The following is a 24,955-nucleotide window of genomic DNA, read 5'->3' on the forward strand; positions in this document are numbered from 1 at the left end:
CTGGAAAAGCTAATTTTTTGCGAGGCTTCAAGTCATAAAAGCCCAGCAGGCTGAGGACCAGAGAACTTTGGGTTCCGCTGAAGCTTCGAACAAAGTCCCTAAGGGCCTTTAAAACGCCCAGCCCGCCGATGCCGACAACAGCGTACCTGCAACACCAAAATACCTGCCAGAGGTATATTCATGACATTGCCTGGTGTTGTTGAGGGTGCTAGTGCTGGGCTGATCAGCTCGTGTCTTACTATTATGGATGTATTCGGTTCCAAGTTCATGCCATACAGGTTGTCCATCTCCTCCTACCGGCGTGGGAGTCGGTTGCATTCTTGTCATGAAGACGACGGTGCAGCCTGTGTTGCTGATTCATACTTTTCTTTGGTTGTTGGCGGGAAGTCTGGGCTCTTCCTTGAGTCAGCGACACTTTCAGCTGGTCCGACTCAAGTCCATATCGTTTTAATTCCATATACAGCGGCAAAGTGCGGCTTCCGCGGCCGCACAAGCTCTTTAGTCAGCGAGGCCATGAACTAATCGGAGATGGCCCAAATGCCGGGTTGACGGCCGACCTTGGCTTCTGTAGAGTGTCTTCCTCTGTGTTGGATATAGTTGGTCCATATCAACCATCAAGTGGAATGATTTAGCCAATTGTGGCAGGGGTTATATGCGTCCCTGTTGGTTAAATTGTGGCCTAAGAACAACAAGACTTGCCAAGAGGAGGGACGCCAATATCGAGATGTCCCTTCGAGCGAACAATGTTGTATGACACCGCCAACACGAGTGTACTTGGAACATGGATGATACCCAAGAACGAAAAGGAGCTATGAAGTAGACACCGCTATATCCCGATACTGGCGCTTTCAGCCTATAAAAGAACTTGACCCCTCGGGAGCGGTTCTTGACACAAATGTATCAATTGAAGAGAGGAACATTGCAAAACTTACCTGTCGATCAATCAAAGCCTCCCATTGTCCCATCAATCTGTCGAGATCATCAATATGGGCTCAATCTCCCCAAGAGAGGAGACCATTCTCATAACTGGTATATCAGGATTTGTGGCTTCGTGAGTCGTCCCCCTCTTGCAGATTCTGAGTTACTGCCAGACTGGGGCTACGATGCTGCCCGTTACCCGGTTCAACCAACGCTCTTGTGTTGACTTGTGGTGTAGGCACATCGCTCATACCTTTTTGGAAGCTGGATACCGGGTCCGCGGGACTGTCCGGTCTGAGAGGTCCATTGCTGGCACAAAGCAGGCTCATGCGAAGTACGGCGATCGGTTGTCCTTCGTCATTGTCCCTGACATGGCCGCCACCGACGCTCTTAACGAAGCAGTCGATGGAGTAACGGGAGTCATACACACGGCGAATCCCTTTATTTTGAACCCCAAAGACAACGAAGAAGAGCTTCTCAAACCCTCCATAAACGGGGTCTTGAATATTCTCAAAGCTGGGGCCACCCAAGGCCCAACCTTGCGCCGTGTCGTGCTGACTGCTTCCTTTGCCTCTATCCTGGACCTCAGCAGAGGTCTTCGCCCAGGCTATACCTACACCGAGTCAGATTGGAACCCTGCCACATATGAAGAGGCTAAGAAGTCGTCCAGTGGTGCTTTCACCTACTGTGCGGCAAAAGGTCTGGCAGAGAAGGCCGCTTGGGAATGGATCGAGAGAAACAGACCATCGTTCTCTTTCACTTCTATCAACCCACCGTGGATTTTCGGTCCTTCACTGGCTGGAATAAGGTCTCTGGACCATCTGAATGAGTCGACAGAGGCAATCTGGAAGCTCGTTGATGGATCCGCCAAAGAAGTTCCGCCCGCTGATTTTGCGGGCTTTGCAGATGTGAGAGATGTCGGCCTCGCCCATCTGCGTGCATATGAATTGGAAGAAGCAGGCGGCCAACGCTTTATTGTCGGATCCCACTTCGACTATCAGACAGCGGTGGAATCTCTCCGCCACGACTTCCCACAAATCCAGGACCGCATACCACGAGGGACCCCGGGCAAAGCAGAACCGGTGTACCAGTTGGACGGAAGTAAAGCAGAGAAAGTCTTGGGTATCAAGTACACCCCCCTTAGAGTGACCCTGAAAGACACAGTGAAGGATTTGCTCGACGCAGAAAAGACGCTGTCAACCTAAGAGGCAATCGAGCAGCCCACAACATATACTCTGTGCTCCATTCATAAATACTCGCAAATCGCCTTGAAGGGCGGTGCTGTGGGTCGAAGAATTCCGTCTGGCACAGAGAAGGATGACTCCATTCAGGAGGCTCTGAGACCCTAATACTCGTGCATAGTTGGTGCTTGTAAACATGAGAAAGCGAAACCAGGCTGCTTGTACTCGTACTCGAATGCCCTCGCAATCCGTCAATCTGGCTCCAGACTTTCGCACCGTCGCAATTAGCCCTGTCTCAAGCCACAACATGGTCCAAGCTTTAAGTGGCATCGGGTTGTTGTCTTCATGGTTGGCATTGACCAGCCTTAATTGTGAAGCGCGGGTAATAATGCAGGATCTCCATCGCGGAGCAAAATTTCGCGTTTCCATAACGGCAGGCGTGTCTGTCGCGACGTATACGAGAACTGCTGCAGTGGCGACCACGGATTCGTGGTTGCTCGGCGCATAGGGAATCTAACTAGCTGCCGTCGCCACGTGGTTCTCCCCCTGCGCGAAACAACTAGCTTCTCGGTGATTCGCCCCTTTCCTGTCGGCAAGCGGGATCGGAAAGACCGCAGGCCAGGCTAATGCTGCACTCAGGGAGAGGAGCAAAATGAGTGTCTTAAAAGCTCGTGTTTTGCGACGTCATCGGGCGGGCGAGGGTTGGTATCGTGGGATGGGTTTGTGGCATCGCAGCGAGCATCCTTCGGTTCCCGGGACCGGAGATGCAGACGACATTGTGAACTTGTGCTGGCTGTTGCAGAGCAATTACGACTCTTTTTTGGCCATCTCTGATCTGACTACCAACTTGTGGCATTTTCCGGCCCGCGGATTTTCTATCTGGCCCGTTCCTGCATCCCATTTGGCATGTCCGTGGGTTCTGGCCATCAATAGTGGCAGAAAGTGAGGCTTGGAGGCGAATATAACAGGCAAAGATCGTCTCGAAGGCTCTGGTGATTCATGATAGGCAAAGATTGCAGGATTTGACAGGGCACCGTCGGGTTCGGCCACTGCCTAGTTCCAGTAACATTAGTCTTTAGTTCCTTGGGGAAGAGCCGGGAACAGGCATGGAGACGCAGATGGACCCTTTATCACTCGGGATAGGGGGCCACCCTTAGGGGCCAATGCCTGCGAGGCGGTCGGCGACCAGGCCCCAATGCAGCATAGTTGGCACCTTAATATTGAACTGCCGACATGCGAAATGCTCGGCTCCTCCCTGTCAGAAGTTGGAATACGGAGTACCGAGAGATGGGCGTTTGTAACCGGGCGGGAGGAGATGAAGCTGAGGAAAAGAAAACTGATTGACTTCTTTCGCACAATTCTCGATGTCACAAAGAGGCGGAAAAACAAAGAGTGATCGACTTGAGCGAGCTGATGATACTCACTCGCACGAGGATGCCACGAGTTGCACAGCAGAGAACAACGGTTGTTGGGGCAAAGATTTGCGGCCAGATTCGTGTCCGTGGTACATGGCAGCATGCAAGTGACATGCAAATGAGGGGGCCGAGAAGATCAAAGAGGCGACAAGAAACAAGACGGCACGTGGGCTAAGCCTACAAGGTGCGTCGCTCATCCACTCCGGATACTGGAAGCGGGAAACCGAAGAAACAGCCAGGGTCTCGCTACTGGTAGGTCGGGCCTAGAGAAACACCTAATCATCGGAAGGCAATAGGGAGGATTTTGAGCACCTATGCCTACGAGTTGGTATAGGGACCTACCTAGGTAGTATCTCTTAGCAACCAGGAAGTGCCTGCACTTTACTCGGTACTGCCATGTAGCGCTCGAGTTGGGGCGGCGGGTGGTAATATGCGAGTATGGTGGTGGTGGGGTGGGCTACGGTCCTTGGCCCGGGTAATCATACCTACGAGTACCTTTTGGGTGCCCTTGGGCCTTGGGTGGCCTTCAGGCTTCAGGGGAGGGTCTGCCTCGTTCCTCGCTGCTTGTCCTCCCACGTTGCTCATGTCAGACACAGATCTCCAGTTACTGGCTCTCACGCGGCACCATGCAGTTGAACTTCTCAGCAACGGTGATAGACCGTTCACAGCATCATGCCGTAGCAAGGACCTCGTAATAGGCCACCAGCACCGAGCACCTCGTAGATACCTCCTCGGGGCACCCTTTGGGGGTACCTGGATCCAATGTCATGCCCACAGCAAATACCCAAAGCAATCTAGTCGGCTCTTGGTGGCTCTGCCAAAAGGGAAGAGGTGACGAGGAGAAAGCCGGGGCGCCACCAGCCCAAAGCAACCACTGGCGTCCAGAGCTCCCTCGCTCCCCCCCATTCCACCCAATTCCAATTGATAGCCCCCCCAAGTGCACCCCCGACCTAGCCATAGAACGTCTCTACCACGTCGACTCAGATTCGACCACCAGGGTACCTGATTTGATGGTTTGTTCCAGTGCCTCCAGTGCCTCCAGTCCCTCTCAGTATCGTATGCCAAAATGGCAAAGAGTGGATCTGCTTTCGCCCACTGCCGTGGCTTTGGATTGGGCCTGCCACCTGCATCGCCATCGCCATCTCCATCTCCACGTCCACGTTCGACTCTCTCTCTAACTCTTCTACATCGTACTCTTTTTTGCCTCTGAAACTTGTTTTCGGCTTTGGCCTTTGGCTCAACCTTTTTGCTCCCTTTCTGCTATAGCGAAACTATAACGAGCACATGCTTTGACCAGACCATCGACAGAATATCCCATCCTATCATTTACACTCATTTACAACCCCTGTCTCTGCGCCGCGCCCACCTGCGCTTTTCTTACTCTCCGGATCCTCGCCAGAAAGTGAACATCCCTCCTCCGAACCTCTGGGGTTAACCAACCTTACCCTCTCTCCCTGATCCGTTCTTCTCCTGGCGCCACCTCTGGCCTGCCCCTCAAAGTCGCTATCTCAAGATACGTCTCGCCGACACAAAATCAATCATCTTCGACCTTCCTCTGCAGTCGACCGCAACCAGTTCAAATCCCTCCTCTGCCATCTCCCGCCGACCGCTTCTCTGTGCGACGCCCGATCCCGCGAATTCGCCAGTTTCAACACCTTCCTACTGTCTTTTTTCTGGCAAGCTGCATGCCCTCGATCTGGCTCCACAACATCTCCCGCTCCACGTTTTCTGAATAGGATCTTGAATCCCGCGCAGGTTTACAAAGACACCTGATTCGGGCGCTCTCCGATCTGGCACAGACCTTTTCGTAAAGAGTCTGGCGGTTGGTGCATAGCACGTCTCGACACTTGGACGATCAAGATAGGACTTCGTTAATACGGGTATCAAGCGACCGAGTTGGGTTTCCACGTTGCGAAGCGCATTGATCCCGCCCCAGTCACTCGATACTGGGGCCCGTTCTGCGCTGGGTCGTCGCATCTCTCCTCGAGAGTTTTGTGACACTTACCGCTGCAGTGTCAGCGTTCCTGGATCACCTTTCCACTACAGTGCACTTGACGTTTTCTTTGTCGCATTCTACAGGCCAATAAATTTCGGAATCGGGAGCAATTCGATCGACTAATCAGGGGCCTTCACGATCGGGTTCGAGCGCCATATGCGCGATTAGGCACTCTCTGCTCGCCATCTGAGCTGATCACATTCGACACACACATCAACACCTTTGACATGATGGAGACAACGAGCCACCGACCCTGGGAGTCGCATCCCCCTCCCAGCCTTCCTCAGACACTGCCGTCAATAGCTTCTTTGACCTCAAAGCTCCCTGTCCAGCCTCTGGACAGAGCGCCGTCAGATCTATCGATCCATCCGCCCCAAAGAGATTCGGGAAGTTGGATGACTCCCGGTACCCGTGAGTTTTCCGGTCCCTGCCAGATACCGGTTGTCTCGCTAATCCTCTTGTTATAGTATCGGGATCTTCGACGAACTCGATGCCCTACCTAAACTCTGCCCACTCCCCAACCGGCACCGGAACGTCGCCTTTCACTCCTGACAACCCCTCTGCACCTCCAGCACCGTTCAACGGTGGCTTGCACCCGCACACTAACGGACTTCCAGCGCCAACGTCAGACCCAAACTCCAATCCAAACAGAGGTAGCGGCGACTTTGACGACTCGCGGAGGAGCAGTGTTGCTTCAAACAGCATTCACACAGGCATGAATAACCTTGGGCTCGGTCCCACATCTCCTTACACAAGCACCAATGCATCTCAAACGTCTCTTGTGTCTGGCCTTCAAAGAGAGCGAGGTATCCAGACGAATGGGTATGCGGGAGGAGGCGGCCGATATTCGACCATGAGCGGTCCAATCTCATCGTTCGGTTCGAATCGCGGTGGAAGAGGTGGTTTTGCTGCAGGACGAGTGGCACCCCCGATTCTCGAGAACCCTAAGCAAGAAGTCTACAGTGCGGAAGCTCCCACTCGAGGCCAGGCATATGCATTTCCCGATCCAGACGCGCCTCGGCCGCCAGGCAGACCTCCTTCCACGTATTCGCGCAGGAACAGCTTCGCAGATTCATTCTCTAGCAGTATTTTGACAATGGAATCCAGCAGATTACCATTGGGGCAGCAAGGTGAGCATTCAAGATGCGCGAAACTCGTATCGAAGCTAACAGAGACCAGAATTGCCCGACACTCACCATCACAGTCTACAACACAAACAGCTAGACAGTCTTCGAGGCGATCCCGACTCTCCCAACGGCACCACACCCTACAGTCGCACACCGGAACTGCGAGTCACTCACAAGCTGGCCGAGCGCAAGAGACGAAGTGAAATGAAGGACTGTTTTGAACAGTTGAGAAGCCGATTACCGGCCAGTCAAAATAATAAATCAAGCAAGTGGGAAACGTTGTCGCGGGGTAAGGAAAGTTTACACCGTGGACAAGACATACGCTAATTTCCCTTAGCCATTGACTATATTTCTCAGCTTGAAAATCAGAACAAGCAAGCACGAGCCGAGTTTGAAAGCCAGCGGATGAAGATGGCTGAACTTGAAGCCAAGATGCACGAAATGAGTCGACAAATGCAGGGAATACAGCAGCCTCAGGGCTCCTTTCCACCTCCACCGACTGTGATGCCACAGAGCCCCCTCGGATACGGCTCCCACTTTAACAACCATATTGATGGCTCCAACGAGCCAGCACGGACACTTCCGCCCATAATGAACAGCACCTCGATGCAAGGTATACAATATGATGACCGGCGGTAGTGCTATCTCTGATGGGCATGGGCGCCCTACGCCCGGCCATCTTTTCTTTGGGTTACCTGTTTGGACATTTTGATTCTTCTGTGCATTACACTGGAATTGTGGAGCTTTCAGCCAAAAGCCTCGGACATTCAGAAAAGAGGCACGACATTCTGGGCTCCGGGGTAAGGGGGAATCAATTGAATCATGATACCATGGTCAACGGGATATGTTTTTCGGGAATGGAGCAAACTCAAAGGGACTGGACAGTTGTCGAGCCCATTCTGTCGCCTTTATACGGTTGCGACACCTATTCGAGGACAAAGCTAGGAGGAGCCTTGCTTCCAGACCGTTTGATGAGTAGAGTTCTCGTCAGTCTACGGCCGACATGGTCTCTGTATATGAAACTTGGAAATACAAAGCTACAAATCACGTCCGATTTCATTGCCACCAGCTTCGAGGCTGTGTCGCAGCCTTGTGAAACAACGGGCCTTATGTAATCCAGCCTTGCATGGCTCTGATTGGCTCCCGAGGCTCCTGTATTTTTATTGACCGCGCGCGTAATTTCGACCTCGTCTTCCTCTCCTCCAGTCATTGTCTACCTTCCCATCTGAAGCAGTCATTTCTGAAGGCCGGCCTAGCCGCCAGGCCAGATGCCATGCGACATTCCCTGTTCTCCATCGAGATCTATGTTTGGGACATTCTGCCTGCCGCAAGCTCGGGTCCAAGGAAACGTGTCGCAGACCAGAGCCTCAGACAAACAATGGGGCCTGGCAGGCCTCAGAGGAGCCTCGTCTGAGAACGACCCCCGCCGGACGCGGATAGGTCTTTGCAATTGTAAACACTGTCGGCCAGGTGTCTACCAATCCTTTTCTGCCGGACCGATTCCCGCCTTTCACCAGGTCAAATAATGATGCCATGAAGAACTTCCATTTCTTCCTCACATCACTCTCACCTCTTTCCTATTGTTGTTTCCTATTGTTATTTCCTTCTCATTCTGTTCTTTGTACAGTAATCCACATTGATCCTGTTGACAGGATCTATTCAGGTTGCCCAGACGCGGAATCTGTCAACTCGAGACAGTCTCACCGGTTGATTCACCAAAGACATATCAGATGATATTGACTCAGATCAATGACAATGAATAAAAGGCTACAGCGACGAGCCTAGAAAACTCCTTCGATACTCATACTTTTGAGAAGAAGCCATGCCACATTTTGTCCCTGATTCGCCCTCCATACGCTGTCAACTTTCCCAATTATCCTCCACTAGCAATAATGGTTGTCGCTTTCGAAAACTCCCGCAGTCAAGGCGCAACTTCGAAGAGAGCGGGTTTGGCGCATCGCCAGCCCAGCTCGGTTCCGGCATTTCCACTGTCGTCGCCTCATCAAGAGACTCTTACGACGTTCAAACCCATCAAGGGCGGCATCACATTGGCACCAAAAGATACCTTCTTCTCCCCGAACCCCTTCGCTTCCAGCTCTTCCGACGATGACACCGGATCTTCTAGTGGGCAGGATGAATTCCATCTTGAGAGATACAGTCAGGAGACGGCCAGAAATGGACAATCCTCACGACCGAGTCGCAAGCAGTCTAGTCGACGAAAGCATCAGCCGCAGCCGGCCGGAGCACGACTCGACAAAAAGACTCGTCCAGGGCTGAACATTGTCACCAACTTCTCAGGGCAGCCAAAAAGGGCCCAAACTGATGGACTTGTTATTGACCAAGTACAATCCCAGAGACCTCGACTTGGCCCGAGATACGCCACATCCATCATGTCAGCTAAAGCTGAGCATGTAAGCCACTCGGCGCCGGAACCTTATGCAATTAACGCTCCAGACGGATCGCCAAATCAGAAGACAGAGGATTTGAAGAGGATCATTGCCCGACAAGCTGTTTCAAAGTTGCAAGAATCGCAAGCAGCGCGAAAGGCGAGGGCGGAGTCAAGCTCGGCGGGAATGATGGACGCTGGAGAACAAATTCGTGGAATTGCCAAAGAGGAGGAGCTCCGAGGGCCCGCCAACGCCATAAATGATTACTCTCCAGGTGCTCGGTCAATCGTTATAGGAATGAGTGTGCCTGAACATGAGGTGGATGCACACCGTTCTGTTGGTGGAGCAAGCACTGTCTACTCCGCGAACACACCCGACACACCTGCAATTGTGGTCACTCCAGCCGAAGAGACAGACTCGTGGAAACCGCCCTTTTTCAGCAAAGGTCGCCCTGTATCGAGCACGTATTCTTCGCACACTCGCAGTGAAACGCAGATTCAGCACAGTCGCTTGCCACCAGTGCCCAAAATCCCTTTGAGGCATGCACGACACGATGACCAAGTTCAGCCAACGGCAGGTGCAAGCATTGTTCGGTCCCCTCAAGGGCCTAAACCGAAGTACGCGGAGGACTATGATAGCGGTGATGAACGAGACCGTCGATCTTTGGAGGAGGTGTCAAGGATGTCATCCGATAGCCAAGAACGAATCCTCCCGTCAGACATAGAAAGCAAGCGGCACAGGTCGCAGGGCTGGTGGAACCTTATGCTCTCGCCCATGCTTTCGAGGAAAGGGACGATAGTGGAGAAAGTCAACAGCACGAGTCCTGAGACGCCTCCAGTTCCGTCACTGCCGGCCGATATACGGCCTTCCAAAAGTGATATCGTTTCTCCGCTCACCTCCGAATCTCCTGAGACACCTCGCCGGCTCGGACTAGCAAGTGCCAGGGCAAGCATTTGGTCTAGGTGGACAACATGGGAAAGAGAAAGAGATGGCAAGATCCAATCCCCTCCACCCAACCTGCCTCATCCTGATCTCGACCAACCTCGTGGTTTAGTACAAGATGTCGACCCAACCTCAGCATGGCCTGTGGTCGATCTCACCAAAGGACTTGCAGCAGAATACTATCATGCATGTGCTGTCGAACAATTGACCGGCGTTCCGTACTTTGAATGCCAGAATCATTCTTGCGCCAGCCAAGAGCCAAAGCTACATTCCGTTTTCGACAAGGAAGTGGCCTTGGAGCGGTCACAAGACGTTCCTACGTCGAGGCAAGCGGACAATAATATTGAGGATAACACTCACGTTCCTAAAAATGAGGAGCGAGAGCTGAGGAGTGTCTTTTCAATCCATTCGGAGCCTGAGGAATTATCACCCAATGTCAGACAAGCAGAAACCGCCGCTGTCGTCAAGGCAAAATCTGTGGAGAGCCCGGACCTCAGTCAAGGGGAACCACATCAGCAGGAGGCCATCCTATCAGCACCACGTGCAATTGAAGGTTTACAGGTACAAGAGCGATCGGTTTCCAAGACGGGGCAACCTAGTCGTGAAGCTCAGTATCGCAGCATCGCTGCTGTCGCGGAACAGCCGCCGATATTGTCACCAGGGCCTGTCTCTCCGGCAATGCAGCATACAATGACATCTCAGGGTGCCGTTCCGATGACACAGATTGAGCAACAACACAGTCAACCACGTTTGCTGGAGCAAACCGCACCATCAGATCAACAACACGTGCCGGCGCCAACGCAGCCACCATCGGTCACAATACATAACCACACGTTTTATAGTGAAAGATTCGCAGGCAGAGATGATACCGCTGTACAGGAGGCAAGAAGAGAGGCCATGGAGCGACTCGAATCTACCGTCTCCGCGCGAGAAGTCAGCCAAAAGCAGGAATTTGCAAGACAGGAAGTACCAATCTCCCAAGAACCGGAAGCTACCAAAAAGGAAGGTCTGATAACCAAACTGAAAAGGCTACTACGTCGAAGGCAGGCCGATGATCAGGACCATGCGGACAAGAAGAAGAAACGCCGTTGGACGCTCATCATTTGCATTATTCTATTCATCGTGGTCCTGGCGTGTGTTCTGCTCGCCACTTTCCTCACCAGGGCAGGCGATGGCACACCTGTGCAGAGCCAGTGGCTGAATCTTACTGGCTATCCTCCGATCCCCACGGGCATATCCACTATAGCCAGACCCGATGCCGTCAAACAGCAGTCCCAGTGCGTTGGACCCAATACGATGTGGAGCTGTGCTCTGCCCAAGGAGGAGCAGTTCCAGGTGGTCCCCAACTCTCCAGACCAGCCGAACTTTCGATTCGAGATTACCTTTCGAAATGGCACTGTACCAGCGAATATGACGGTGCCCGTCCAAGAGCTCAGGAAGAGGTCAGGGGCGCGCCTGCGAAGGCAGGCGGATGATCCCTTCACAAATGATCTTTTTGATCCCAATCCGGCGCCACCAAGCCGCGCGGACCAAATCTTTATGGGCAACACGACCGACAATGTCACCCAGCCGTTCGAGGGGGAACAGACGCCTTTCTACATCACGTTCATCCCAGTGTTTCCTATTGATCCCTCAAATGCCACGGCCACAGCATCTAGCTCGACCGGCTCCAAGCTGCGAAGGCGTCAGTCGACGAATTCCTCAAATATCATCCCGGCGCCGGACGTCCTGAGCGATGGCAGTGCCGCGCCTGCCAATCTCCTTCCCGAGGATCCATACCCTTCATCTCAGCCGGTCAACCTGTACAACAGAGGTCAAGCAGACGAGCACTATGGCTTCTACATCTACTACGACAAGGCGATCTTCTTGCACTCGACAGCGGCTTTGAACACCTCGGAATTCGCAGACGACAGTGGCATCGACCCGGAGGACGAAAACGGTGGCTCCACCCGCGATCAGTCTCGGTTGCGATGCACCTTCAGCCAAACGAGATTCTTGGTGCGCATGTGGACGAACCCGGCCTTTGGCGCAACCCTATTGCCTCCTGATGCCTCCAATAACGGTACCAACTCAAGCGATGCAGCAGGGAGTCCAGGCAACTCAGCCACCGATTTCAGTCGACCGGGTTCATTCCCTTATCCGACAACAATCAGCATCGATCGACACGGGGGCAACATCAACAAGAAAGCCGTGTACTGTTACGGGGTGGACCAATTACAGGTCATACAGTCGGATGTCAAGGGGATTGTGCCAGAGTTCCGAAGTGTTGGGGGCACTTTGATCAATGCGGCCCCGGGGCTGGTGAATGGCACCATCAGCGACGACCCCAATTTCGATCAGGAAGCAGGCGGGATTGACGGGGGGACAGGGGGATGTGAGTGCGTTTGGCAGAACTGGAACTGAATTGACGGAAGGCTGGTTTGTCTCCCCTTGCTGGAAAATCCCTGGGATTTTTGGGGGTTGGGAAACAAGCACTGTATCGAAGATGGACTTGCATCAATAGGACATGAAAAATTACCTAGGTATGGAGTTTGCGGAACGGCGGCAGAGACGAGCTGTGCAGCAGGAACTGTACGGAAAAGTACCTCTATGGGCTTTACAAAAAGACGATAGAAATCTAATTCCAGAAAATGCCATGTATACCACCTATAAGGACAGAGGCTGAGATTGTTTGTTTCCTTTTACTCTGGCTTGCTCGGCCTTCATTTGTTTGTTTGCGCGTAGTCACTGGCCTTTGATGCCGACCAAGTCTGGTGATGTGATGACCGTGATACGGTGATGTTGATGTGAGGTTGATGTGAGGAAGATGGAGATGGAGGACGGGAGGATGGCCAGTGACGTATTGAGGGTTGGATCCAGGGTTTGGACGATTACGCAAGTCGTGACCATGAAAAACCATGAATTGCGCTCATGCCACAGCAATTCAGGTCAGAACTTGAAACAAAAAACTTCTTCAAAATCAAATCACGACATAGGGATTATTGTTTTCCTTACTCCTTCTCTTCAACTTCTGCTTGTCGATAAAGGCAGAGTCGCTTTCTCATCTATCAAGCGATACTCACTCATTGCTCCTACCGTTCACCATGACGAAGCAGAAATCTAGACAGAAGAGGCTGGGCGACTGGCTCCCCGATCACGACGTCCACCGAGAATGGCTCGGCGGCATCATCGACCACGTGGACCAGAACCCCAAGGAGCTTCACCCGGTGCTGGTCGAGTTCAAGGAGTTGATCGAAAACAACACCCGCGTGTACATGCTCGTTGAGTCCATGTTCGAGCAAGTCCCCAAGAAGGAGCCCTACAATGACGACCCGCGCGGACACGGCCATCCCCAGGTCCGTGATTACGACCACATGCTGCGTGTTATCAACCACATCTTGACGACGCCGCCATCCTGGTCCGAGCGCTCGGCTCGCGTTGGCCTGGTCGGTCTTCCGTTCAACGCCCTCTTCGATTGGCCCATGGGAACGGCTTCGGGATATGCCGTGTTTCTTGACCCGGACGTCAACAAGATGCTGAAGAAGGTGCTCAATGTCTGGGGGGATTTCCTCCGCTCTCCCGAGTCAGCCAAGGTTTTGGAGAAGGACGCAAAGGAAAGCTGGTTTGGTCCGCATGGCCAGGAGGAGCTCACCACGACTGCAAATCTAGGGAAGACGAGTTACAAGTTTGAGGAGTTGTTCCAGTGCAATCCATCGGCGCCTCACATGGGCTACAAGTCATGGGATGATTTCTTCACGAGGCTGTTCAAGGAGGGGGCTCGGCCAGTGGCCAGTCCGGACGACGACAATGTGATTGCGAATGCGTGCGAGTCCAAGACATTCAAGGTGGCGCGCGACGTCAAGGTCCGAGACCATTTCTGGCTCAAGGGCCAGCCATATTCGGTCGTCGACATGTTGGCGCAGGATCCCTGGGCGGAGAAGTTCGTTGGGGGAACTGTGTACCAAGCTTTTCTTAGCGCATTGAGCTATCATCGGTGGCATGCGCCCGTGTCTGGCAAGCTGGTCAAAGCATACGTGGTGGACGGGTCTTACTACTCGGAACCTCTGTTCGAAGACTTCAAACCCCAACACTCAGCGGACCCTGCCGGACAAGTGACCAGCCAAGGATATCTGACTGCCACCGCCACACGGGCCATCATGTTCTTTGAAGCAGACAATCCAGCTATCGGGCTCATGGCGTTTCTAGGGATTGGCATGTGCGAAGTGTCGACTTGCGAGATCACGGTCAAGGAGGGCCAGCACGTCAAGAAGGGCGATCAGATTGGCATGTTCCATTTCGGAGGATCGACGCATTGCTTGATGTTTAGGAAGGGGGTTAATGTGGAGGGGTTTCCGGAGCCACATCCCGAGCACAACATTCCAGTGCGAAGTGAGCTGGCGAGGGTGAAGGGGTAGTCGGCGTTGACAGCAAGCAGAGAGCAGAGAGCAGATTGAGAGCTGGACAAAACTGCACAGTGTACGGAAGCCCGAGGTCACGTGCTTGAAGAGCTGGAGGTCACGTGCTAATAGCACTTCCATCGTGGTGCATTACGTCATAAAATAAAAATGCTTTACCCGAGCCAGTGTTGCTGCTTTTTCTTCTGTTCAATGAGCGGTTTTCGAGGAGGACGTCACTGATGGCCAGATGCAGTTAGTCGATTGATGCGTCATGGTGTCCATTCTGCAACATTTCGGCCGCGCTTTCCGGCTCAACGAATACCATTGGTGGCTGGCTGCTTTATAACGCCCTGTCGCTGCTTTACACTCGTTGCTGCTTTTAAGCCCAAGGGCACTTCCAAGGTTACTACTCGCTACTCGGTAAACAGACCCCGAAAAGCAGCCAGTCTCACCTTTTCTCCCTCTTTTATTCTCTTCCCAACTCATTGTTACTACCTAGTAGGTTACAACCTCCCACACCCACCCGGAGATTGACCTATACGAGGTACAAAGATGGGTAAAGGATACTTTCCACCCTCTTCTGGCGTTATGCTGCTTTATTGTCGTCTCCCCCTCGTCGTTCTGCATCTACCCCAGACATCTCTTGACCACCTTGAGCCTAGATCCTCTACCCACCATTGGCCTCCTGGTAAACCATTTCCGGAGTTTCCATGACTACAATTAACTCAGCTTCACCAGTCGCCATATTTCTCTCATGTAATGGGTGACAAACAACTTTTTCCGTCCGCAAATTCTGCAGCGTCGGTCACTTTGCATGCAGAGATGGGTGTCGGACCATACTTGCACACCTTTTGAAATGTCCCGCTATTCTCACGGTCTGCTCCCGGCTTCAAGTCATGCGTCTCCTCGCCGTTTCCCCTTGGGCTGACATTACCTTCCCTTTGGCTAAATCGGTAGGTGGAGGCAGTTCTAGATCTGATCTGACAAGCTTGATCTCTCTCGCTGCTTTCGCTGTCTTCGCTGCTTTCTCTAACCCAGTCCAATCGTTTACCCGACTCGCTGCAACTTCGGTCGCACACGCTGTTTTCATATTCTGGTGTATAGGTATATGAACAGCCTTTGTTGCCCCTTGGTCTCCCACATTGGTAAAGATCAATCAGTACGCCTCTTTCAAGACAAGTCACTCGAGACATAGACACTGCCACGCCCTCCATGCCGCAACAACAGCCTGCCAATAGCCTAGTCAAGGCTCAACCCCCTAAACCCACACCAAAAGTCGCCCCAAAGCACACACCATTCGACATCGACAACTACCTCAATCCTTTCATTCCTCGCAACCCCCTGCGATTCTTACCTTCCTGGGTCTCATACTGGTTCGGCTATCGCTCTCCATCATCTGCTGATGCACATCACCCCTGCCTCTGTATCCTTCCCCACCAATACCTTGAATTCTTCTTCCATCCTCCCGAGTGGTTCTACATCTATCACGTCCACACCTTTCTTCTCTACCTCTCGATCTTGATTGGCGCGTTCTGCGGCGTCGCCATCATCGAAAATGTCTTCCTCGCCTTGCCCCAGTTATCCGGCCACACGGTGCCCATAGTGATCGCGTCCTTCGGCGCGGCGGCTATCCTGGAGTACAACACCATTGAGTCGCCCCTGGCTCAGCCGAGGAACCTGGTTTTCGGACACTTCTTGTCCGCCCTCGTCGGGGTGGGCATCACCAAGCTATTCTTGTTGCTGCCACCAGACCAGTTTGAGGATCTGAGATGGCTCGCTGGCGCGCTCGCGGTCGGCTGTGCATCCATCGTCATGAGCTTCACAAAGACCATTCACCCGCCCGCCGGCGCGACCGCGCTGCTGGCGGCGACCAACGTGGAGATCCAAGATCTGGGATGGTGGCTGTTGCCCCTTGTCCTGCTGGCGGCCATGTTGATGTTGGCCAGTGCGCTGGTCGTGAACAATCTCTCGGGAAGACGCTATCCGGTGTACTGGTGGACGCCGGTGGATCTGAAGCACCTCAAGGAGGAGAGGAGGAAGGCGAGGTTGGCGAGGAAGCTGGAGCAGGGAAAGATCGAGGGAGATGTCGAGAAGGGCGCCGAACTCGAGCCGTCGACTGCAAAGGAGGACGTCGAGGACCTTTCGGATACCACGACCGAGGCAGGCGGACTCGACAACGACGGACTTGCTCACCACACATCTTTGCCAGAAAGAATGACCATGATCAGTCGAGCCGTGACCTTTTCCTCGATCGACCGGGTTCCCAGACCGATCGCGGCCGCCGAGAAACAACGATCCAAGTCGTCAAGCAAGAAATCCAAACAATCGCAAGAGCAAGATCTTGGCGAGGAGGTCGTCGAGGGCGAAAGCATCCTCATCTCGAGAAACCGCATGATCGTGCCCGAGTGGCTCGATCTGAGCGATTGGGAGGACGAAGTGCTCCGGATCCTGATGGTGCGGATGCAGGAGCACTCGCCTTCTTCGGACCAAAATTGAATTGTACCAGCGTGACTGGGAAATGATTGCTTTTCATCGTGTGTGTTATATACATGGAAGGATGGGGCGGGTCAGGTGTGTTTCAATATCTGCATGCATAGCAAGGCGTTCTCATTTCTACGGGTATGGTACGTGCATAGGCTTGGGTATGGGCATAGGCATGGGCATGCTAAGCGGGACGGACATCAAGAAAGACTCAACAGGGACCACACGGCACATGGATAAGCGGTCCTCCGTATATTAAATGGGCGGGTATATTCTCAGTTTCCACAGTCTATATCCGAGTATGGATATATTATGCACATATTATTACAACACCTACAATTGTCAATAACGGACTCTCATTTGACAGAGACCATTGACACACACTCGCGACTTTTCTCACGGACTAGCCGAGGATGAGATGATCAGGGATCGGATTGAACTTTGGATCTCTATCGTATAAGATTTTATAGAGTACCTACCTAGGTAGCCAAGGGGCGCGTCTGCAGGTGGCTAAGGACGGTATTTCAGTCCTCGTAATCTGAATCTTCAATCAGCAGGCGGAAGCCTCCTCATTTTCATGCTATTTCTATTTGACAGCTCCCAATCTGTGATCCAGAGCCCTTTCGAACTATCCTACCTAGGTACTTTTAGCACCTTATTTCGTCCCAAACAGATCCTTAGCGACCAGACCGCGGCAGATGGGATGGTAAAAGTCCTTGTTCTTCTCAAACGTCTCCACCGCGAGCTCATAATCCATCTTCATCAACCCCTTATACAGCGGTCTCACGAACTTCATCCTGCCGACTTCGCCCAGCAGCTTGGTCACGAAGCCCTTCACCGCCCAGTCCCCGGCCTTCATCGCCACCTGGTAATACCGGGCTGAGATCTCGACGTTCTTGGTTTCTTTGAGGTCGTAGATGTAGCCCATGTAGTTGACGTGCGGTTGGGGGAGTTTATCCGCGAAGGTGAGCAGTCGCTCCAGAAACACGACGATTTGGTTCGCCGACCAGCCGTCCACGTCGAACTTGCTGGGTCCGAAGTCCGGGTTGGGGTTCTTGGTGAATTTCTCCCACTGATCGGCGAGCCGGTAGCACTGGTCCACGAGAGACGTGTCAAAGTCCGGTTTGGGCGGGAAGCCCGGCTTGTAGAACCACGTGTCCCAGTCGATGGTGGCGAGCTTTTGCGACACCTTGTCATCGGATCTGAAGAAGTCGAGGAGCGTCTGCTTAAAGTCGTAGCTGTCGAGTGATTTCCCCCGCCACGTCTCAAAGTAGTGCGGAATGAACTTGTCAAATAGCTCCTTGGAGATCAGTTTTTCAATGTAGTACAAGAAAATAAATCCCTTTTCGTACGGGATGCTGGAAAATGCGTCGTCGGGGTCCTTGCCCTTCAAATCGATAACAAGCTTGGTGAACTCGTGTTGGTCGCCAAACTGTTCGATAGACTGCTCGAGAGCCTTCCACCCTATCACCGCCGAGAAATCGCGCCACTTGTCGCCGCCGTGCACGATGGCTTGGATTCGCCGTTCCAGATAAGTCGTCCAGCCTTCGTTCAGCCAGAAGTGTTCCCATGACGCATTGGAGACAAGATTCCCAGACCAGGAGTGCGACAATTCGTGCGCAATTACATCAACATTCTGGCGATCTCCGGAGATGATTGTAGGTGTGGCAAAGGTGTAGACGGGGTTTTCCATGCCGCCATAGGGGAATGACGGCGGGAGAACGAGGACATTGTACTCACCCCATGCGTATGGGTAGACGAGCGACTCGCCTGCTTGCAGGAACTTCTCCGTATCCTCTTCCAGCTCCCACTTGCAGTCTTTGAGCTCGTCAGGGCCTGTAGCAACAAGACTCCGAGGACCAACATTGGCGGTGGCGATGTCGCCGCTAGCAAGAGCAAACAGATACGAGGGGATGGGCACCTTCTGGTGGAATTGGTAGAGCTGGGAGGACCCATCGTGGGACAGGGAGGATGGATTGTCTTTTGCCCCAATGCCGGATGCAATGACCGGCAGGGGCGACTTGATGCGGAAGTCGAATGTTGCTTTGACATCCGGAGTGTCCTGACAAGGGAAGATGGATCGGGCGTGGATGGCTTGACATTGCGAAAACATGTACGGATGCTTCTTATTGGAGGTTTGAGCCGGAGTCAGCCATTGCAATGCGGTGCAGGAGGACGTCGTTTCTAAGTCGATTTCAACCTCAATCTTCTCCTTCAACTGTGGCTTCCGTCCGAGTCTAATCTTTAGGGGACTGCCGTATGGCTCGAGCCGCTTGAGCAGTTCCCACTTTGCTGGTTTGCCGTCAGCCTTGACGTCGTGTATTTGGACATGACTGGTGTCGAGCAAGATCTCATCACTCTCGCCATCCGTGATGGATTCAAAGCTGTGAACGACGGTGCCTTTCAGTTTCTGTTCGTCGAACAGAATGTCCAAGCTAGTGGACGTGTGCAGGGTCCGCCAATTGTTGTAGTTGGAAAGGGTGTTCGGATCCCTGGGAGTGTGAATCATGGTTGCCATGTTGCAGACAGTGGTCCCACAGAATCTGCTTCGAGGACCGAGGCCAGGCTGTCCAAAGGCCAATCTTGAAAGAGTTCCAGGTAGGATGCACGTCAAGGTGAGGGTGGCCCGGATTTGATACCTGACCATGCGGTGAAGGCTTAACACCAGCCTCCCCTACCAATCAGCGTCGAGGTCAAGCAGCTGCTTTGGCTCTATTAGCCTGTCAGTCTCAAGATGCCAGCAGGAATTGAGCGAATGAAAATGCGCATCTCTGAGAAGTCGTGAGCCTTGGATTGAAGGCTGGCGGTGAGTTTGACGATGCTTGGCACTGGCTCCGGAACAACCTTAATCCGCACCCATCGATGAGTCACGTGAGAGACTGCCTGCGCTGCGCATGTGCAAGTCTCAGTCTCGACTCTCATCCACTTTCATTCCTCCATGCGAAAGACCCCCAACTTGGGGAAATACCTCCGCAGCATTTACCTTCTGCCTAGGATGCCATGGCGCCTGAATTTTCAAGCCTAGCAGAGCACCCGGACGGGCTGAACTGCAGCCACTGAATCCACCCACTGTCCAGCCTTGGAGTGTGTCCGAAGACTACGAGAACGCCATCTGATAGTTGCTGTGATGGCAGCGGTGTGTTTCAGCACCCGAGCTTCAATGGGTCAGGCATAACCTAGCGTCACTTACTGCACATGTTGTGTAGGTTTGGAGCCCTTTCGGTCTTTGTTTTGGCAGGTCCAAGTTGCTCACTGTCGGGTCAGTCCAAGCCAGCCTGGCCTCGGACGAGAGGAGATTGGGATGGCGAGATTCCAAAATAGTCACGGCCCGCAAACAACCTTTCCCTCGATGCGGTGGTATGATTGTCCTTGGACTTGACCAACTCAGCGCTGCGGTCCGTGTTAGGCTCTCATGATTCCTGTCTGCAGCTCAAGCAGCTCAAGCAGCTCGGCTGTGTTGTACGGCATCCGTCTGCAGCTGTCTGGAACGTCTGGAAGGATCTTGAATGTCCCGAATTTTCCCTCACCGTCTTTGCGCTGTGAGCCTCGCACAGCCTCGTCGCAACATGCGCTCGACGACGGACTGCCACAAAGAGACTGGTGTTGGTCACTCCATGTACACAGTACACTATTCATCAACGCATAGATTCAGTGGAAAGGCTGCGTACACTGAAGATGACTTGTGTTACATTGACAGATTACAAAGGTATATTTTTTCCTCAGAACAGCTGTCGTATCGTAACGAGTTGGACCCAAGCCTTCCGTCAAGTACTCATTGCTTTATCCACCCAACATGTCTGCAGCTGCGGGAGACAAGATCCCATGCATCCCTACCATCCTTTTACGAAGAATTTTGGGGTTCACCCCTTGCCAACGCACGCCTCCCGCCTCTCATGCCCCGTCTGACAAGTTCCGATTAAGTACAACCCTCCAACGCTCCAGTCGGTTTAGTCGGACTTCTCAGCCCTCTCGCTTGCTCCCTTGACGAATCGGCTGAGGTCGCCCACGGGGAGGTTGAGGGGGAAGTCGACAGCGGCAAGAAGTTGCACGAAGAAGAGGTACCATCCCAGCAGACAAACAGCAAACGTGGTACCTCCGGCGGCGTGCATCATGCCGGTGTTTGTTACTCCCTCACCAATCTGGAAAAAGAATTCTGCCAGGCATGAGAATGCGGCAACGAGGAGGATAAAGATGAGCAAAAAGACGAGATTGGTTCGGAGTGCGATGACGGCGTAGACGAAGCACAACACTGCCATGTAGACGTGGAAGAAGGCGAATGTAGAAGCGAAGGTGGGATCCGTCGACGCCTGAGCCGGGTGTGTCGGGTCGTAAGCGATGGATGCGTTGAAATATGGTGTTAGAGTTGCTCCAAACGAAAGCCAGAAAGCACCAAAGGAGCCGAAGACCACGAAAGGGAAGGTATTGCCCAAGATGAATTCCAGGAGTGCACCCAACGTCATGAGCAGACCGCCGAAGAAGTAGTAGACGCCCCTGCGACAGCCTGGTCAGATAAAACATCATCCACTGATTCTTCGTGACTTACACCTCAGCCGCGCCAAGTCCACCGGATCCTCGCCATCCCAGGAGGATGTTCGAAAGAGGAGTCAAAGACAGTAGAAATCCGACGAGAGCACTAAGTTCGGTCAGCGTGCGGAGCAAAAAGATCCCAAGGAGACATACAGGGGAGTCGGGTTACCAAAGGTCGACCGAATATTGTTAGAGACCCGATTCTTGGGAGACAGATAGATCTTCTCGAAGAGCTCTGGAGTGATAGAAATGCTTCCGGCCGTCCGGATCCTCCTCAGAGCAGTCTCCTCGTTGTGGTGGTCGTGGTGAAGATCATACTTGCCGTTGACAGAGTCGCTGCCGGCATGATCCTTCTCGACGTCGGGCACGTTGTTGGAGGCCATGTTGACGATGTTCTATGCTTGAGGAAAAGGTGCTGTGACAGTACAACCAAGGTATAAATGCTTCAAGAGGGACCACGTCAAGGGTCGAGGGTCAGGGGACTGGGCCTAGAATCAATGTAGGAATCTCACAGAGGCTGTAGCAAGGAACACAAGCACTCATAGGACTTCCCTCCCCTTGGGAATGGGTAGGGAGGGACTCAAATAATATAGGACATCATGGTGGTCGCGTCACAGGTCGATCGATGATTCTCCTCTCGGTGGAGGGGATAGCCCCTAAGCCGCTCAACCGAACCACCGTCCCTTTAGTGCTTGGTGCGTGGTGGAGTCGAATGCACCATAGCACTCTCTCGAAGCAGGCCGCGAAATTGAGCCAAATGCTTGACAGAGTGGACAAGCAAGGGTCCAGGCCATGAACCCACCACTCGCAGAGTGCAGACGTGGTGATTTCAACCTGGATCAAGCACAGGCTCCAGAGCACAACTCAGAGTGGCTTGAATCTTCGCCAATGATCAGACGGGATGGTGTCTCAAGCTCGACACTAGGACGGTGACTAACACAATCGCCGGTGCCAAAGCTGCGGGGAAATACTGGGGAAGGAAAGGTTCTGGTAATGATGATGATAGTCTGGTGGTTTCCTTACACAGCTTTGAACAAACGCTCGATGATCATCCACCTCCGCTCGACACTTCTATTCCAGGACCTTCTCCAGAATCTTGGGCCCGAAAAGGCACGGAAGGTTTGGAATGAGGCAACGAGGATTGCGGTCATACAGCGCCCAAATTGGACGCATCCCGGACTTTCAAGGGTGCACCCATGATCGCGGGTGGTTGGTCTGCAGCAAAACCACCTCTGGATGCAGGCTTCTCGGAAGAGACAAGTTTGCGGGGTTGGCGCCAATACAATTCGCATATTCGATCTCGGGAGGTGTTGAAGGAGCAGGTATATCGGTCTAGGCAAGCATTGCATCAGCACCCTGGGAGGGTGGAGATCGGCCTCTGAGAGTCTAGTCTTCCGTCATAGCACTGGGATGCCATGTATGCACACAAATGAAAAAGCATAGCGCTAGGTGACGAGTACTGCCGTGAAATCCTGCCTGCAACCCTCCTGTGAGTCTGTGACTCGCCCTGCACCTCTGGCGTCTAGCTCTTTTTCTGGCACTCGTTCGGTGTTTGTCCGAAGCGTGTGACACCTCATTTGACAAGGCGAGAGGGTTGAGAGAGGGGAAAGTGGCGATCGAAGCCCAAAGGGGTGGCTGGGAGACGCTCGCAGTGTTGGCAGTTCCCAAGGGGGTTCAACCAGGAAAAGGGAGGAGAAAGGCGGTGATTGATCTGCGGTTCCGGATCGCCGTCTGCCTTCAGAAAAGGTCATTGCACCATCATGCTATCCAGTGTTAGCTCCATACCGGAATTGCTGCGCGCTGTCAACTCGTCCTCCGAGCTGACTCGACAGCCTCAGGAACAGGCAGATACGCTGTCTGATCTGCTCAAAATTGTCGTATGCCAAGGGCAGAAAGGGCAGAAAGGGCCGTTACCGTAGTTTAACTTCCCCTTGATCCTCTTGACAAACAGCCTCTTGTCCACTGTCGAAAATTTTAGCGTCTGACCAGATCGATCGGACAAATGGGCTGATGGCGGGTGCGAGTGACGGTTCCAGTTTCCGTTGACCCAGTGAAAATACGAAGCCAGAGCGGAAGGATCAGGGGGACGCTTCCCACCATGTTCCGTCGGTACGAGAGACTCGCCGGCTTGTGTGGCTTGTGTGAAAAGTCTATGATCGTATGGAGCTTCCCAGTCATCACGTGATACCGGATCAGGCGGCGTCGGCGGGCACACAACATGAACTCTAGGACTCATCCAATGGCCGGCACATATCTGCTTCACAGCTTCGTTCCGGGTCGATTGTGAATGCGGAGAAAGGCAAGGGAGGGCATTGCATAAGGGCTGACTGAGTCCTTTCTTCGGGATCACATACGGCATGTTTGTATGGTCCCTGTTGACGGTCACCTGTGCGTCTATTGGAGACCAAGGCACGCGGACCCGACTCCAGCCGTTGATGCTTGCAAGAAGTTAGAGGCACATGCATCCTGCAGCAAGGCCGGGGTATTTGATGCTTTTGTCTGCAACGGGCTGTAGCAAGGTATGGTGTTTGCAGGGCACGCAGGGGTGTCAGAGGCCTCGAGAGGATTGTGACCCCCATCAGATGGCCAGGTACAACTGTTCAAAGAATGAACCGCATCGGTGATTTTGGTTCGACCAACGGCGATTTCTCTGTATGTTGCACTTGGATCGCGCTCCGAATATCCGACCATGTCGGCGACAACTTTGAAGCATCGACATTGCGACGTACATCGTGCAACAGGGGAAGGGGTACACATCCTCTTTCTTGTCAATGGGATCATGATTTTACACGCAGCGCAGATTAGAACAGCGCGTGCCTCCAACCAGTATGTACAAGCTGTGTGAGATCCGCCAGCGCTTTCCTTCTGGTGTGAGGGCGGCGTCCGCCATCCCCAAGACCAGACCGCTTGGGTATCAACTCGAATCAACGCCCGTATCTATTGTGGTTTCCCCAAGCTTTTCGAGATACCACCCATCCTCAGTTTTGAGATCGCTTTGCTCCTTTGTCCGGCGTCATCGCTCAGCTTTCGGCGGAAAGCTTTGTTAGGTATGCCTCGAGATCGAAATTCTTGTCATTGGGATCCGTAATGACTGTGTCCTTGTCAGCCCCATGCCTCCGCGACTCCGGCAGTGCATTCAATTCATGGGATTCACGTACTGTCATCGCTGGCCGTCTTTGATTGAGGAGGCAGCGTCTTCTTCGCCCATTCCAGCTTGGCCTTTTGTATTAATTCGGCTTTGTGGTCATATTGGGCCTTCTCGTGTGCAGCCGCGTTATGTGCGTTGATCGTTCTCTGGTGCGAAAATCCGTAGAAGATACCTGCAACAAGAGCTGACCACCGGAGTACCTGGATGTAGTCAGCGGCTGGTTGGTCACAATGCGAAAACGCATCAACCAAGCATCTGGAAATGTTGGGCGGCTGGGAATTGCGTACATTGACTCCTTGGGATGTTGACATTGTGACACAGCCGCACCCTGAGTCGCAGAAGCTGAGCCCGATATTTAGAGCTCAAGTATGCGACTGTCTTCGTAGAGACGTTCAATCGTGCCTGAGAACGGCTGTGGCGTCGAGAGAATCTGGAATCAACTGCTGCCGAAGTTGAA

General features: G+C 53.0%; 8 protein-coding genes across 8 annotated transcripts; 5 read left to right on the forward strand and 3 right to left on the reverse strand.

The window, feature by feature from the left end:
• Positions 1 to 986: 986 nt before the first annotated feature.
• On the forward strand, positions 987 to 2,123 carry Z520_11511 (uncharacterized protein; the record flags this gene model as incomplete). The annotated part of the gene is made up of 2 exons (XM_016781999.1): positions 987 to 1,051; positions 1,157 to 2,123. 2 exons carry the CDS (start codon positions 987 to 989, stop codon positions 2,121 to 2,123), a joined length of 1,032 nt encoding a protein of 343 aa, XP_016626970.1.
• Positions 2,124 to 5,737: 3,614 nt separating this feature from the next.
• Z520_11512 (uncharacterized protein) lies at positions 5,738 to 7,276 on the forward strand (the record flags this gene model as incomplete). Its single annotated transcript, XM_016782000.1, has 4 exons — positions 5,738 to 5,921; positions 5,978 to 6,640; positions 6,690 to 6,926; positions 6,975 to 7,276. 4 exons carry the CDS (start codon positions 5,738 to 5,740, stop codon positions 7,274 to 7,276), a joined length of 1,386 nt encoding a protein of 461 aa, XP_016626971.1.
• Positions 7,277 to 8,529: 1,253 nt separating this feature from the next.
• On the forward strand, positions 8,530 to 12,369 carry Z520_11513 (uncharacterized protein; the record flags this gene model as incomplete). The annotated part of the gene is made up of 1 exon (XM_016782001.1): positions 8,530 to 12,369. The coding sequence occupies one exon, from the start codon at positions 8,530 to 8,532 to the stop codon at positions 12,367 to 12,369; it is 3,840 nt and encodes a 1,279-aa protein (XP_016626972.1).
• A 680-nt stretch (positions 12,370 to 13,049) lies between these two features.
• On the forward strand, positions 13,050 to 14,360 carry Z520_11514 (uncharacterized protein; the record flags this gene model as incomplete). The annotated part of the gene is made up of 1 exon (XM_016782002.1): positions 13,050 to 14,360. The coding sequence occupies one exon, from the start codon at positions 13,050 to 13,052 to the stop codon at positions 14,358 to 14,360; it is 1,311 nt and encodes a 436-aa protein (XP_016626973.1).
• Positions 14,361 to 15,554: 1,194 nt separating this feature from the next.
• Positions 15,555 to 16,838, forward strand: Z520_11515 (uncharacterized protein; the record flags this gene model as incomplete). Its single annotated transcript, XM_016782003.1, has 1 exon — positions 15,555 to 16,838. One exon carries the CDS (start codon positions 15,555 to 15,557, stop codon positions 16,836 to 16,838), a length of 1,284 nt encoding a protein of 427 aa, XP_016626974.1.
• Positions 16,839 to 17,478: 640 nt separating this feature from the next.
• Positions 17,479 to 19,341, reverse strand: Z520_11516 (uncharacterized protein; the record flags this gene model as incomplete). Its single annotated transcript, XM_016782004.1, has 1 exon — positions 17,479 to 19,341. The coding sequence occupies one exon, from the start codon at positions 19,339 to 19,341 to the stop codon at positions 17,479 to 17,481; it is 1,863 nt and encodes a 620-aa protein (XP_016626975.1).
• A 1,429-nt stretch (positions 19,342 to 20,770) lies between these two features.
• On the reverse strand, positions 20,771 to 21,733 carry Z520_11517 (uncharacterized protein; the record flags this gene model as incomplete). The annotated part of the gene is made up of 3 exons (XM_016782005.1): positions 20,771 to 21,314; positions 21,367 to 21,456; positions 21,504 to 21,733. 3 exons carry the CDS (start codon positions 21,731 to 21,733, stop codon positions 20,771 to 20,773), a joined length of 864 nt encoding a protein of 287 aa, XP_016626976.1.
• A 2,637-nt stretch (positions 21,734 to 24,370) lies between these two features.
• On the reverse strand, positions 24,371 to 24,809 carry Z520_11518 (uncharacterized protein; the record flags this gene model as incomplete). The annotated part of the gene is made up of 2 exons (XM_016782006.1): positions 24,371 to 24,441; positions 24,509 to 24,809. The coding sequence occupies 2 exons, from the start codon at positions 24,807 to 24,809 to the stop codon at positions 24,371 to 24,373; spliced, it is 372 nt and encodes a 123-aa protein (XP_016626977.1).
• Positions 24,810 to 24,955: the final 146 nt, after the last annotated feature.

This window comes from Fonsecaea multimorphosa, assembly GCF_000836435.1.
Source record: "Fonsecaea multimorphosa CBS 102226 unplaced genomic scaffold supercont1.39, whole genome shotgun sequence".
Taxonomy (NCBI): Eukaryota; Fungi; Ascomycota; class Eurotiomycetes; order Chaetothyriales; family Herpotrichiellaceae; genus Fonsecaea; species Fonsecaea multimorphosa.